General features: G+C 43.0%; 2 protein-coding genes across 5 annotated transcripts in view; both read left to right on the forward strand.

Moving 5' to 3' along the window:
* Positions 1 to 8,621, forward strand: part of rps24 (ribosomal protein S24) — a 64,814-nt gene extending 56,193 nt beyond the window's left edge. The window contains exon 6 of the mRNA XM_080287766.1: positions 8,611 to 8,621. Within this exon, the coding sequence (XP_080143892.1) occupies positions 8,611 to 8,613 (3 nt within the window). The 3' untranslated portion in view covers positions 8,614 to 8,621. The remainder of the gene's footprint in view (positions 1 to 8,610) is intronic.
* Positions 1 to 13,162, forward strand: part of zmiz1a (zinc finger, MIZ-type containing 1a) — a 107,354-nt gene that overhangs the window by 12,102 nt on the left and 82,090 nt on the right. The gene's annotated exons all lie outside the window — the stretch shown is intronic.

The following is a 13,162-nucleotide window of genomic DNA, read 5'->3' on the forward strand; positions in this document are numbered from 1 at the left end:
CAGGCTTGCGATAAGATAAATGGTAAATGTAGCTGTTATCTTTTGAAAGGTAATTGACCTCTGACACTTTATTGGCAGGAACCCAAGCCCATGATGGCTCCATGATTTAAACGCAAAGGCTTCTTCCAGTAAGCCTGAAAATAAATGTTTACATACTGTCGCTGCAAAGAGGTTAATTTACCCAATTAATACATTGTAGACAGTGTATTGAATAGATCAACCCTTCATTAGTAATGCTGCCTCTGGTTTAAGATCAGAACAGCTCATATGACCTGACAAACTCATGGCTGGTTTACACTTTAAAGGCATTTAAAAAAACCATCAGCGCTGCAGATTTCAGATAGCATTTCACTAAGCAAATATTAACTGGCTCTGTGCATTAATTCAGTTCACTTACAGCACCATAGCCAAAGCTCACAGTGTGCTTACACTGTATAAATCAGCCTTTCATAGGTTCACAATGGCACTATAATAACATATGCTATCCCAACACTAATGAGATAAATTATGACACATCTTCCACGCGTGCATTTATTGTTTTTATAGGTTCTTTTATTCAATTAAACAGGCCAACACAATAAGTCTGTTGTTTTTTTAGTCATCTCAGTTTTCTAAAGTGGTGCTTTCAACTATTTTATTTTGTCTGAAAGTAAGTGTTTTTTTCACAGTATAGAACTGACATGGACTAGACCTCGTATTTGGACAGGCGTTTCATGTTTAGCTACATTCTGTGGACAGAAGTATTGAGCCACACCTCTTAATCTGTAATTCAGGTGTTTTCAGCCTCAGTCTGGCTTTACAGACTTTTGTGAAAGAATGGTTTGTTCTAAACAGCTCACTGAATTCCAGCATGGTCCTGAAATAGGATGCCACTGTTGCAACATGTCAGTTTGTGAAATTTCCTCTATATTCCACAATGAGCTGTAAGTGGTTTTACTGCAACGTGGAAGCATTTAGGAACCACAGCAGGTCAGACGTGTAAGGTTTACAGAGCCGAGTGCTGAGTGCATAAAAGTCCCCAGCACACTGCTGACTTAATAAACCAGCTCTAAACCTTCTTTGGCATTAACATCGGCACATAAACTGTGCACTGGGAGCTTCATGGCATGTCAAACACCTCCTGTTGGTGACCCGGTATTTTTGTTTATATAGTTTTGTTTACATAGTGGGCCACACCCACTTTTATCTTAAGTGGCTTGGACCAGTAAAACTCCTCTTTTTGTCAGTGTAAAGAAGTTTAACTGCCCATTTAATCCTGGAGATATTTTAATATAAGCCAAAGAAGTGCTTTTTTTACATGATTAAAAATGCTGCTAATATTTTGTCTTTTCTTCTATAGTAGATAGTGAAAAAACAATTGTTTGTCTGTTGCTTATTTACTTTGGTATTGTATAAATTGCTAAGTGTTCTGGATCAGAAGGGATAGCTATAAAAATATAAATTTTTTCCAAAAGATGTACATTTGGCAGACTGGAAACTTTAGCAGGCCAATTCTGGCCCCTGGGTTTTGTGTTTGACACCCCTGATATAGTCTATGTTGTTGACGTGGTTCTAGTTATAGCAGTGATGGTCAGTTGGTAAAACACTTTGGTGTATACTGACCTATTTTAGCATCTATGGGACAGCGTTCCCAGACATTTTCCACTGACATTCATGTTCCCCAGAAAACTACCGACTTTGGTGATGGTTTTTTCTTACAAGTGCTTTTACAGCTGTTGAATGGACTGTGCACAAACTGACTTCTCTTCCCTGTGATTTTCATTATCATTTCTGCTCACGCAACATTCTGGCAGAAGTTTCAGCTTCCAAACACTTGTGTGTTTATGACCAGCTGCCTGCAATGCTGATGCCACTCCCATCAGCCTCACCTGTACTTTGTGCTTAATACAGGTAACAGCGCTAACACAAGAAAACTAGGTGTTAAATGTAGTAAACATAACCATCTGCGTGTTACCACAGTTTTTGTGAGCACGTTGGCATTGGGGTACAGCTCAAAGCACAGCTGCATGAATGTAGACAGTCTATTTTCACTCACTAACTCGTGTTTTCAACACCGCATGTAAGCATATTGCTTTGCTTGTTAAATTAAAGCAGAGCCCACGTTTGTGTCTGAACCTTTTAAGACGAATTCTCTCCACAGAATCTTCTCAGTGTCCTCCCTGTGTTTCTGTAATGCAGCAGCCTTGAGAAGCTGCTTTATACCGATGACAGGCAAGGTCGGGGCTAGTGAAACAGGACAGTGTGTGTGTGTGTGTGTGTGGGGGGTGGCAGAAGGGGAAGGGGGAGAGAGAGAAAGTATATGGCACTGCAGCTCTGATGGTGTACCACCCACTACTGAGCTGCAGCTACAAATCAGACAAACTGTAGTCGCTGCTGGCGATACGCCATGACACTGATCACTGGCACACGGAACACTGTCAGAACCATCTTGATGGGTAATTAGGGATACTCTGTCATTTTTGGTATCACTTAGCTGCAGTGCTTATGTAGTGTAGAATGTGTATGGTGTGTATGTGAAATCTGAGCCTGCGAGGCTGTTAGAGGAGATGCTGCAAGGATACCGTAAAAGTCAATTTTACACCGTGTAGCCTTAGCTGGGCGGTGGACTGAAGGATCTTGGCTGATCCCTTAAAGACGGTCCAAAGCTGTAAACTCTAACTGACTCGTGTGCGTTGGTGTGTGTTTGTGTGTGTGCAGCTTTACATGCACAAACACACACACGGGGCTGTGTGTAACCTTGTGTTTGTTTTAAAGGGTAGCAGCAGTGTTACGGTTCTTTGTGAGTGTCGCTGATGCACATCGTGTCCTGCGTGACTTTGACCAGGCCAGCCTTCAGCTTTACAGAGCGAGCCAGATAGACAGATTTTTCTTCAAACAGTGCTGCATATACAAGTTCAGACACGTTGTTGAATGTAAATGAATGGTGCAAATAATTTATTGCTTATATGTAACTGAAAGCAGAGACAACATATATCAAAGAGTGAGATTCAGAAGCTGTACTGCTTTTCAAAAAACATATGCTCACTGTACAGTGTAACTAGTATCAAATTCAAGCTATAAAATTTGTGTAGGGCTATAAAAAGCCTGGTGAAACATCTAACAACTAATTAGGGTTACATTAGTAACAAGATTATGTTAAAACAGGCGGAGAGGCTTTCAGAAGTAAGAATGGGGATAGGTTTATCACTCTATATGTGGTGTGATAAGTTAATTATTAAATTAAAAAAATGTCTCAGCATAAGATTGCACCAAATTCTGGGATTCATATACAATCTAAAGAAATCACCGCACACAAAAAAACCCCAATTCCAAAATAAATTTAGAAGAAATGCATTGAAGAGATGCTGTGGTGGAAACCACTGCATGGTCCCAGGATCACATCTGAAAGCTGTTGAACTGATGAACATTTTACGGCATCCACAAATGCAAGTTAAAACTCTACCATTCAAAGAAAAGAATGTATACAGAGAAGATCTAGAAGTGCTGTCGTCTGTTTAAGATGGACGGAGGCAAAGTGGAAAAGTGTCATGTGGCATTACCAATTAAATTATACATTCTTTTCCTTTTTAGGAAACATAGACAGTAAATCCTCTGAGTTAAAGCAAAGGGGTAGCTTGTAGTGCCGGGTGGCATAGTGGCGAACGGATAAAACATCCACATAGGCTTTTCAAGTGGCTTAAATGGACTATATTATTGTCTACCGGTAGCAGTAAAAAGCATGAGAGTGGGTCTGTAGTAACTGTGAACCCTTCTCACTCATAGTTCTAATCGCACGACTCATATGGCTGGCGTATTGGTGAACACGATCACAAGTTTAGCAATCAGAATTGGCACACAGCTACATTAAAGCTCCCAAAGGTTCTTATCCACATCAGATGTTATGATGTCATCACGTTACCTGGCAGCCACCTACCAACGGGCTAAAGTGACCTACTGGTAGTGTTAATCCACATATAACTCCTAATTAAGCATTGTGTCATTTTAATTTCACAACTGTAACATCTGATTTATATCAAAAAAGTTCTGTTTTGATTTCATCCCATTGCCTAGCAACTACTTAACAAGGATTAAAATCACAGACCGAGCAGTACGGTAGCACGGGCGTTAACAATCCACAGTTAGCTCTCTTCACCTCTCAGTGACGCTCCCAGTAATTTGTGAAACATAAAATAATTTAACAGTAATTACGGCGCTTACGAGCATGCTGGGAAATTACGCTAACTAGCCAGGTAGCATAACAGTTCGCTAACAGCTGGGAGAGGAGCTGTTGCTGAGCACAGTGCAGACAGATGGAGGATGAAGAAGAGAGAGCGGAGATGCACCGAGATAACTCAAGACCAAGACAGGAGTTGTGTCTGCTTTTTGGAAGTTTTTAACTTTAAATCATTTCTGCTCTGCTGCTTGTGTGCTGGTCTTTGACTGTGGGTGGGGCTCAGGCAGCTCCTCCACACACACACACACACACACACACACACACACACACACACACACACACACACACACACACACACACACACACACAAAGAGGGAGCCAGGTGAGGCACAGATATGCTAATGAGCCATATGTTGACTTTGTTTGAAAACAGCCGGCCTGCTAAACCGACGCTACATCTGGTAAAAGCATGAAAAGCAGCCTTCTAAGCACTGACTCCACGTGCCACTCATGTGCCAAATATTTGATTTTTGTCAACAAAGCCTAAAAGTAGATAATTTAATGTTTTTAGTCATGTGGTTTATTTGTGTTGCTCCTTTTTGATAATGACTTTAAAAAGATTTGTATTTCATGTACTTCTGTGAGACAACTAGCTCGTGTTACAGATATAATATTAATAGCAGTAACAAATCTTCAAAATACCACAGTACAAATTGTCGGCCATGTTATATTTCCGCTCTTTTAGCAAGACAAAGCCGCTTTCTTCGTATATCACAACAGCGTGACTGCACAGTAAAAGAGTGCAGATTCTGACCTGCCTGCACTTCAGCGGACTTCTTGTGTTGCATTATGAAATGGAAAATATGAAAAAGAAGGCCCACTAATGCAGCTGAAATAGGTTTCCTCAAATTCCAAATGCTTGTGAATATTATTAAAAGACGAGTTGATGCAACAGAGGGGTAAACATAGCCCTTTTCCAACTACTTTGAGGTGTTGCATCATATAAAAAAAATAGAAAGAAAGCATTTCTCAGATTCAGCATTTGATCTGTTGTCTCTGTAAGAAAATAAAAGCACTGGCTGTTTTTTTTTCTTTTTCTCTCCCCCGTGATTTAAACATTTAAAATTTGCACATTAACCCTCATCACTCAAAAGAAGACCTCTGTGAAAATGCCTACTTTTACACTTAAGCTGTGAACAATTTTCTAATTTGTGCTGCGATTATCCTAATTTGAGCAAGTGAAAATGAGAGAAACTGAGAGCACATTGTGTGCCCTTTGATTAAGTGGGATGTTTGAATGTGGGTCTTCCACCTTCAAGAGATATTTGATACTTGAGGGGTTGAAGTGTTTTTGATGGAAACTCCATTAATGATTGATAACAGGAGGAGAGCGGTTATCTCCCTACTCCAGTACCATCAATAATTAAACGCTCTTTCCTAGCATTTTTTTTGGTGGCACATAAAATATAAGTCACCATCTTGAAATCTTTAGTTATGATATCTGTCAAAGAGATTAGGGCTTTGCGTTGATTTCTTAAAACTCTCTTCTTTTGTGTTTTGAATAGCGTGCGTTTCAGATGCTTGCAAGAAAAGCAGCATTTGGCAAAGTTTCTAGCGTTTTGCTACATCGGGTACTAAGTTTTTCATTGACAGTTTTTCTGTTTAATCTTGTATTAATCAAATGAAACCAAATCCATCCATTTTCTTCTCCTTCTTCAATTCAGGCATGCTGGGAGGGCCTATTCCAGTTGTCACAGGGTGAGAAGCAGGGTACACCCTTGACAGGTTGCCAATCTATCCCAGGGCTTGAAACCAAATCTAGAGCTAAAATTGCTTTGCTAAGATTAGATCTTACATTTCGATACAACGCAGAAACTGATGCAGACCAAAGAGTTTGTGCCAAGTGAACTTAATGTAACCTTTACCAGTTCATCCTCACTGTAGTCTCTGGTCCAGCTGGCTCTGTGCTAAAGCACTGCCGCTCTTCTGCATATCAGAGCGTTATTTTGAGATGGTCGTGTGTCATGCAACATCCAAATTTAAACCTGGAATGACTCAGTCTGTGTGTATGCTGCAAATCTCACGCACAGACGCCACATGTCGAGTATGATGTTGAAGGACTGAGTGGATGGCTGAAGTGATGCTGGAGATTTGTGTCAGCCAGTGTGTGAGTGCGTGTCAGCGCCGCGGTAAAAAGTTCTCCGTTAGGCCAGCGCTGATTTGACCGCATCGAGACGAGCTGACAGGCCTGCAGGCTTCTCTGTGTCATCACCGAAGTTCCCATCAGTCCTTGCAGACGGAATTCTCTCAGAAGCCATCGTTGTACTTAGACACGGTAGACCTGATTAAGTCTTTATACTGCATGTGGCAGCCATAGAGTGGCTTGTCAGCCCACTTTCCTCAAAGAGCTCCAAGGCTGCTTCGAGGCACGCGAGAGTAGATGTTTTCACGGGGCTTCAAGTGGTTGTGGAGCCTTTCTCAAGCCAAGGTAATGATTATTGGCTCACATACATGCAGAGAATGCCTGGAAGCACTTCTGCTGAACGCTGCTCTGTTTCTTTGCGTCATGAGTGACACCCTCATTTACTGGTGTCAATATTCGAGTTATTCATTGACTACAAATGGAGCCCCGCAGCACTGCGCCTGCATTTCTTTGTTGTTCTTTTGGTCTTTTTACTAACAACAGCACCTCAGTCACTTAAGGTGAGCTCAGGGAAATGATCCTGTAGATATGAAATAAACATTAAGATGTCGGGATTTTTAAAAGATAGCAAAGAACAGTTGCAGCAAATGAAAAGAAAGAACAATAAAGCGATAGCTGTTCTTATCTGGACGCTAATCGGCGTGTCTCATCATAGCAGCGAGGCACCGTGTACTGCTCGTCTTATGTCAACAGTGTTGTATTTACATAAGCTGTTTCCCGTCGGCCGCGGCTTCTGTCCTGAGAGCACCAGGCGCTGCAACAGTGAGGGAGTGTGATTAGATTTACAGATGGAGAGTAATGGGAAGAGAGTTAATAGCACAAAGGCATAAATCACAAAGAAGAGGCTTGAAGCATTGTGCTTGACCTTTTGAATGGTGATAATGATGCCGGAGACAGATACGCGCCTACCGGGGGCTGCAAAACCAGCACGCTTGCGTTTAGAGAACGTTGTCGTAAATGCAAAGTGGGCACGTGTGCGGGGTTAATAGGTGGGCTGGTCAACCTTGTAGCGTATTCAGACGACAGTGACAGCATGTATGAAGCTGTCAGAGCATTACATGTTAGAAAGTTTTCCACATACACAAACACACGAGCACACACAGGCATGAGCTGATACCTGGCTCTCAGGCTCTTTCTTTATGCGGGAAGTGAAACCTGTCCGCCTGTCTGTCTGCATGCTCATCTCCCCGTCTGTCCCTGCACCGCAGAGCATCAGCGGGGTTATTAGAATAGCCCTGTGGCTGTCACTGATAAGGCCTGTATGGGTGCTGCCACTGACAGCGCTGCCTGCCTGCGTGGCAAACACAAGTGGCCTGGCTGGGGGATTACTGCCTGCTGCCATTTCTGCTGATGCCTTTCTTTATGTTATCCTCTCCAGTCAGATGTGCTGCATTTGAATAACTTGGCTGATGTTGTAGAAATGGAACTCCTTGAAATCTCCACCTGCATACAAATGAACGTGCACGAAGAAAAAAAAATGCTTGCACATTCACATATTTAGCGCTTGTTAGCTTATTAGTCTCGGTGTCTCCATCTTTTCTTTCCTTCTCCCACTGACCATAACTGGTTATTTACAAGCTCCACTCAGAGGAGTGATGCTGAAGGGTTAGGAGGCTCACTAATCCACTCTGCTGCTGTCATTAGAGAAGCAAACAGACTATTACCACCTCCTCCTCCTCTTTCGGCTCATCATAAGCCGCCCGAACCACACAAACATATGCTTGCATGTGCACGCTCACACGCAGCTGTGATGGAGAGTGCCTCTTGTTTCTTTAGCGCTGCTGAGTGGAGCCCTGCTTTGGTAATTGATCCTGTTTGGTACATGGGGAGGAAGGGGAGAGAGCGAGTGAGCGCGAGAGGGAGGGAGGCCCTAAGTGTTGTCAGTTTGCTGCATTAATTTTTCAACTGTGGCCAGTGAGGCTGGAGAAGCGAGGAGGGGCCCTCGATGCAGAGCTCACTGAGAGGAAACATACTGTACCTAATGCTGCCTACACTTGTAAAGCAGTTTATCGGTGCTCATTCTAAAATAAGTTCCTTTCTGCGAGACGCAGTTATGATTCAGCCGATTCGTCTACTCACTCCCAGCCTCCTGCTGATGACAGATTTGTTTTCCTCTGTCTCCCTTTCTTCCGCGGCTCATAAATAGCCTTCTGGTGGTTGTGTGACTTGTGTGCCTCTTTGACTGGATGTTTGTGCCTTCTCATGCTGTACAGTATGTGCAGCTGGTAATAGGCAGGCCTCACTCTGTGCTTTTTGATCCCAGCTCTGGGCTCTGGTCCCGATGATGTCATCAATCCAGCTGAGAGGAAGCACACGCATTTGGGTTTTTGCCTGCCACTCTGTGTGGTGTTAAATAGCCATTATTACTTCTGTTATTCACAGCTCTTCCTCGTGTGCTGTGTTAAAATACCCCGATGTTATCACAATGCCGGTCAGCGACTGGAAAGAATCCCGCTGAATGATTTTAATGTCCGTCAGAGCCACATTAGTGAACACTTCCATGAGTCATTAAGAGGTGCTCACAGCCACACAGGACGTCACTGCTGACATTTGTTGCAGATATGAGTCATAATTTCTTGCTTTTATTTAATACTTCCTAATTAATTTGACGTGGCGCATTCGATTTACCGTTTCTCTTTCGGGTCTTCTGCGTAGATGCAGCGGCTCACGGCTGCTTGCAGATGTCATGCACTGGATCTAAAAATGCTTTGTGATGATGCAGTAAACACTCTGTGGGAGAGAGTTGCCTGGAGGCTGCACAGGAGTGAAGTCATGTTCGCTGGAGTTACAGCGCCCAAGTCCTTCATTGTCAGAACGGGTCGTGTGCAGAGGACAAATCTGCCCTCTTAACTTTACTTGAACGCGCCATGAGTGGATGGACCTAAGATAATGACGTTTGTAACAGATTTTGATGGTGTGGACTCAATCTAGTATATTCTGCAAATATCTGCACTCAAAAAACAAATGGTATAAAGACACTTAAAACGCTTCTCAAGTGATTAAGTGACTCAGGGACTGAGATTTTCCAGCATTCAGTTCATTGTAAAGTTCAGGTGGATTCTAAAATACCGCAGACAGTACATGACTCTTAGCGCCAGTTTAGTTGTCCAATAGGGCATCTACATGCATGCATGATCAGCTATAAAACAAATGGCATCTAGCAGTCAGGGCATTCAATTGTTTGAACTGAGAGGTGTGTCAGTGGATCCACTGGGAAACTGGCTTTATTTAACCTCAAAGTAACCATCACAGAAGGGGGTCCCAATCAGTGGGTCAGAACTGGAAATATGAACAGGAGTTACAGGATAGCTTGCGATATATCCCCATGAAAACTAAAGCTACGTCTGCTCGCTTGTGGAGATTCCAGTTTCTGTTTGCCTACGTGAGTCTCTAATGTATTTACGTCCAAATCATCTGTCAATAAATGCTATCCTCTCATTGGTAGATGCTCCTGTTGCTTGCCTAGAAGTTATTTCACCTGTAGTCACTTGAAGTTGCCAAATATCATTCACGTCCTGTGGTCTCCGGTTTCCACGTTGCTCCCAGCTTAAGCAAATCTGCAATCTCAATACATCACAATACACTCATTTCTTGTAGTTTATGATCTGTGTAACTGAAGAAAAACAAATTATGTATTCACTGAACTGTGGTGTTAGTGTTTTCGTATGATATCATTCAGTTTTAATAATTACGTTTTTTTGCTTTTCTTTGCTTTCCCCCATGAGGTTCTTTGTGTTTCCACCACAACTAACTTCACTTATTTTTTTTTAATTATAGTGACTTCATAGCATAGTGGTTAACAGGCTTATCATACTTATGAAAGATCCCCGGTTTGAGACCAGGAAGAGACACAAACTGGTTCCAAGCCTGGATTAATGTGAGGTGTAAAATCTGTGCCAAATCGAACATGCAGTGACCCATTGGAAATAAGGGAGCAGAAAAAAAGTATCAGTATTATTTCTATTGGACTTTTATTGTGAAGAGGACTGGAAAGAGTAGTTCAGTGTTTTGTTGCATAAAAACGAAACAATGTGGCAACAAAGTAAAGGTTGATTTTATTGTATTAGCTGCATTAGGTTGATTTCTGCCTCTGCAAGAAGCCATGAAGTAGTGAGTGTTTCCACACATATCACAAGAGGAAGCGTGAGCATATATCGGTATATCACAGCCATATTAAGGGTGTCTGTACCTCAGGAGTTGGTGGTGGTTCGATCCCTGACTGCTCCAAATCGTTGGGCAGAACCCCAAGTTGCTTTCTAGTGTGTTCATCTGAGTATGAGGCATTTGGTATAAAGTGCTTGAGTAGAAAATTGCTACCAGAGCAATATTTTGTCCCAAACCTGGTTAGCAACGACCGTATCCTTCAGGTTTGAGAAGCTTTGATTTCTACCTCAGCATTATGACACAATCAAATATAAAAGTATACACTTTGAAGCATTCAGGTCTGTTTTCTTAGGCAAGAAAAGTTGATTCATGTGGAGGAAGTGAATAACTATTTAATCTCAACTTGACAACTTGACAAGGCAGGCCCAGGTCTGGTCGCACAGGTGAGACTTCTGTCTCAGCCCCGCTGTGTTTTGTCCCCTTCCGACAAGTGTGTTTTCTCTCTCAGGTTTGATTCTCCTTCGCCACGCTCCCCTCCTATCCTCTCACCCTCCTGCCAGCTTAGCTAGCCAGGACAGGCCTTATTCCACTCCAAAACCATGATTGCATTCTTGAGCTATTCCACCCCCTCCTTCAGAACAAGAGCCCTCCGCATCTCTCTCCCCTTCAAGTACAGGCAGCCGGGCGCATTTCCCCTTTGAAGATGTAATCTTGGAAATCACAGAGACATCTCCGGGATTATCTTAAATGTCTTCAGTATGTCAACAGCCTAGCCTCTGTTGCAAAGCAGCTCTGGCCGTTTAAAGGGTCGGCTGTGATGACAGCCAAGGAAAATGCCGCACCGCAGAGGTAATCACAGGGTCAGCTCGGTTGATTCCATTCAGGGCCGAATTCCCACTGCTAAAACTGGATGTTAACAGACACAATGAAATGGCGTATTTCCCCATGCGGCAAAGCTGTGTTTACAGTGGAAGGTAATAGAAAGCAAGTGGCGCACTCTGTAACGGATGGTGTCGGTAGGTGAGGTTTGTTTATGTCACTGCATTTTCCGAAATGTTATGACAATCCAAAGGGTGCAACATCTTAACTAGGTGTACACAATAAGATGAGAAGCTTCAATGAGTAGTCACGAGAGGGAAAGTTAGTGTACACCAAATTAAAGGCACATAAGTGGGCGCTCTTTGAAAGGGATCTCGACTTTGTAATCATATCAGATGTTATCAGGGGGGAGATTTTAGGAAGGGTAAGTGCTTGGAAACTAAATCAGAGAGAGGCCGCCTAGGGAACACGTTGTTATCATAATTACCTGCTGAGCAGTGACTGCAGAACCGGTGTTGATGTTGACGCCGAGCTGGCCTCTTCTCTCTCTCCACCAAAGTTGCCTTGTGTGGGCTGCTGCCTGCCTCGACATCTCTTTGTGCTCTGTTCTCTGTCTGTTTTCTTTCTTTCTTGTTTTCTCTCCTTTTTTTTCAGCCAGTAACACCGACTGCAGGCCAGAAACTCAGATATTGTTTTGGTGAGATCGGGCTCGTAGATTGAGGACGGACTTGCGTCAGCGAGTGCGTGCGGGTGCTGGCAGGCTTTGGGGTCGCTCCCGGGAGTTGAGGCAAAACCGGAGACCTCATCCTCTCTGTTTCAAACAACAGACAGCTACTGCCGGTGCACAAGGCCTGCCTGCGTGGGGCTCCCCCCCCCCCCCTCTTTTATTACAAATGATCTGTTTGAATGAAATACAGCCCTGGCTCCCTTACTGTTGGCATTTAAACAGGAGGAAATAACAGATGATGATATCAGAGCGGGAGACGGTGAAAGCGTGGGACAGGCCACTCAAAAGAGGAGAAACACTTGACCTGTTTGTTTGGGAAAATGGTATTCCTCTGCTAATTTCCTCCTGATAAGTATCTGACAGCTCGTAGTAAAGTGTTTTATCTTGGCTAGAGGAAAATGGCTTCTCTCGCTCATGGCGTCAATCGATTTTCAGAGCCTCTGCTCCTGCTTTAAATTGCAGTCGGTGGTTTTTTAAAGTTCTTCTATTTGCATAGAGGTAATCAATTACATATATTAGCCTGCTGCTTTTAGCTTAAGATGGACTTTCTCTTTCCTGCCTTCCTTCCTTCCTTCCTTGGATTCCTCCCATTTCTTTCTCCTTACCTCTCCAGACACTGCTGCAAATTCTCGCTCTTTCCTCTTCCAACTAACATAATTGACTGCTGTTTGCAGTGCTGGGGGCATTGATTTTTACTGCTCTGCCTCTCTCTCTGGTTTAACAGTTGATGAGTTGTGTTAAGACACCCAGGGACAGCCCTGGCTGTTTTAAGGAAGATGAGGTTTGCTTTTATTTCGATGCATAGCATGTGTGTGCGTGCTTGTGCACATGCTTCTGTATGAATGCGTCTGTATGAGCTGAACTGTACGAGCGGCCACTTGAGGCGAGGATTCCCCTCCAGAAAGCCAAAGTAAATGTGGTGGTGTTAAAGGCTTTTAAAAGGCAAACTTAGGCTTTGTCATCTTCAGAAACTGAATCACTTTTAAGACCAAAGAAAATGTATTCGTGTCTCCGTTAGGGCTGCACGATTTTGCATAATTCGATTCTCTCACGATTTTCTTTTCCAGTATAAATATTTATTGCACTTATTAACTGCACATCAACTTCGTAACAGTTGAGACTGAACATAAAAACAATAAATAAACATAAAAACAAC

The sequence above is a fragment of the Astatotilapia calliptera genome, chromosome 13, assembly GCF_964374335.1.
Source record: "Astatotilapia calliptera chromosome 13, fAstCal68.1, whole genome shotgun sequence".
Classification (NCBI taxonomy): domain Eukaryota; kingdom Metazoa; phylum Chordata; class Actinopteri; order Cichliformes; family Cichlidae; genus Astatotilapia; species Astatotilapia calliptera.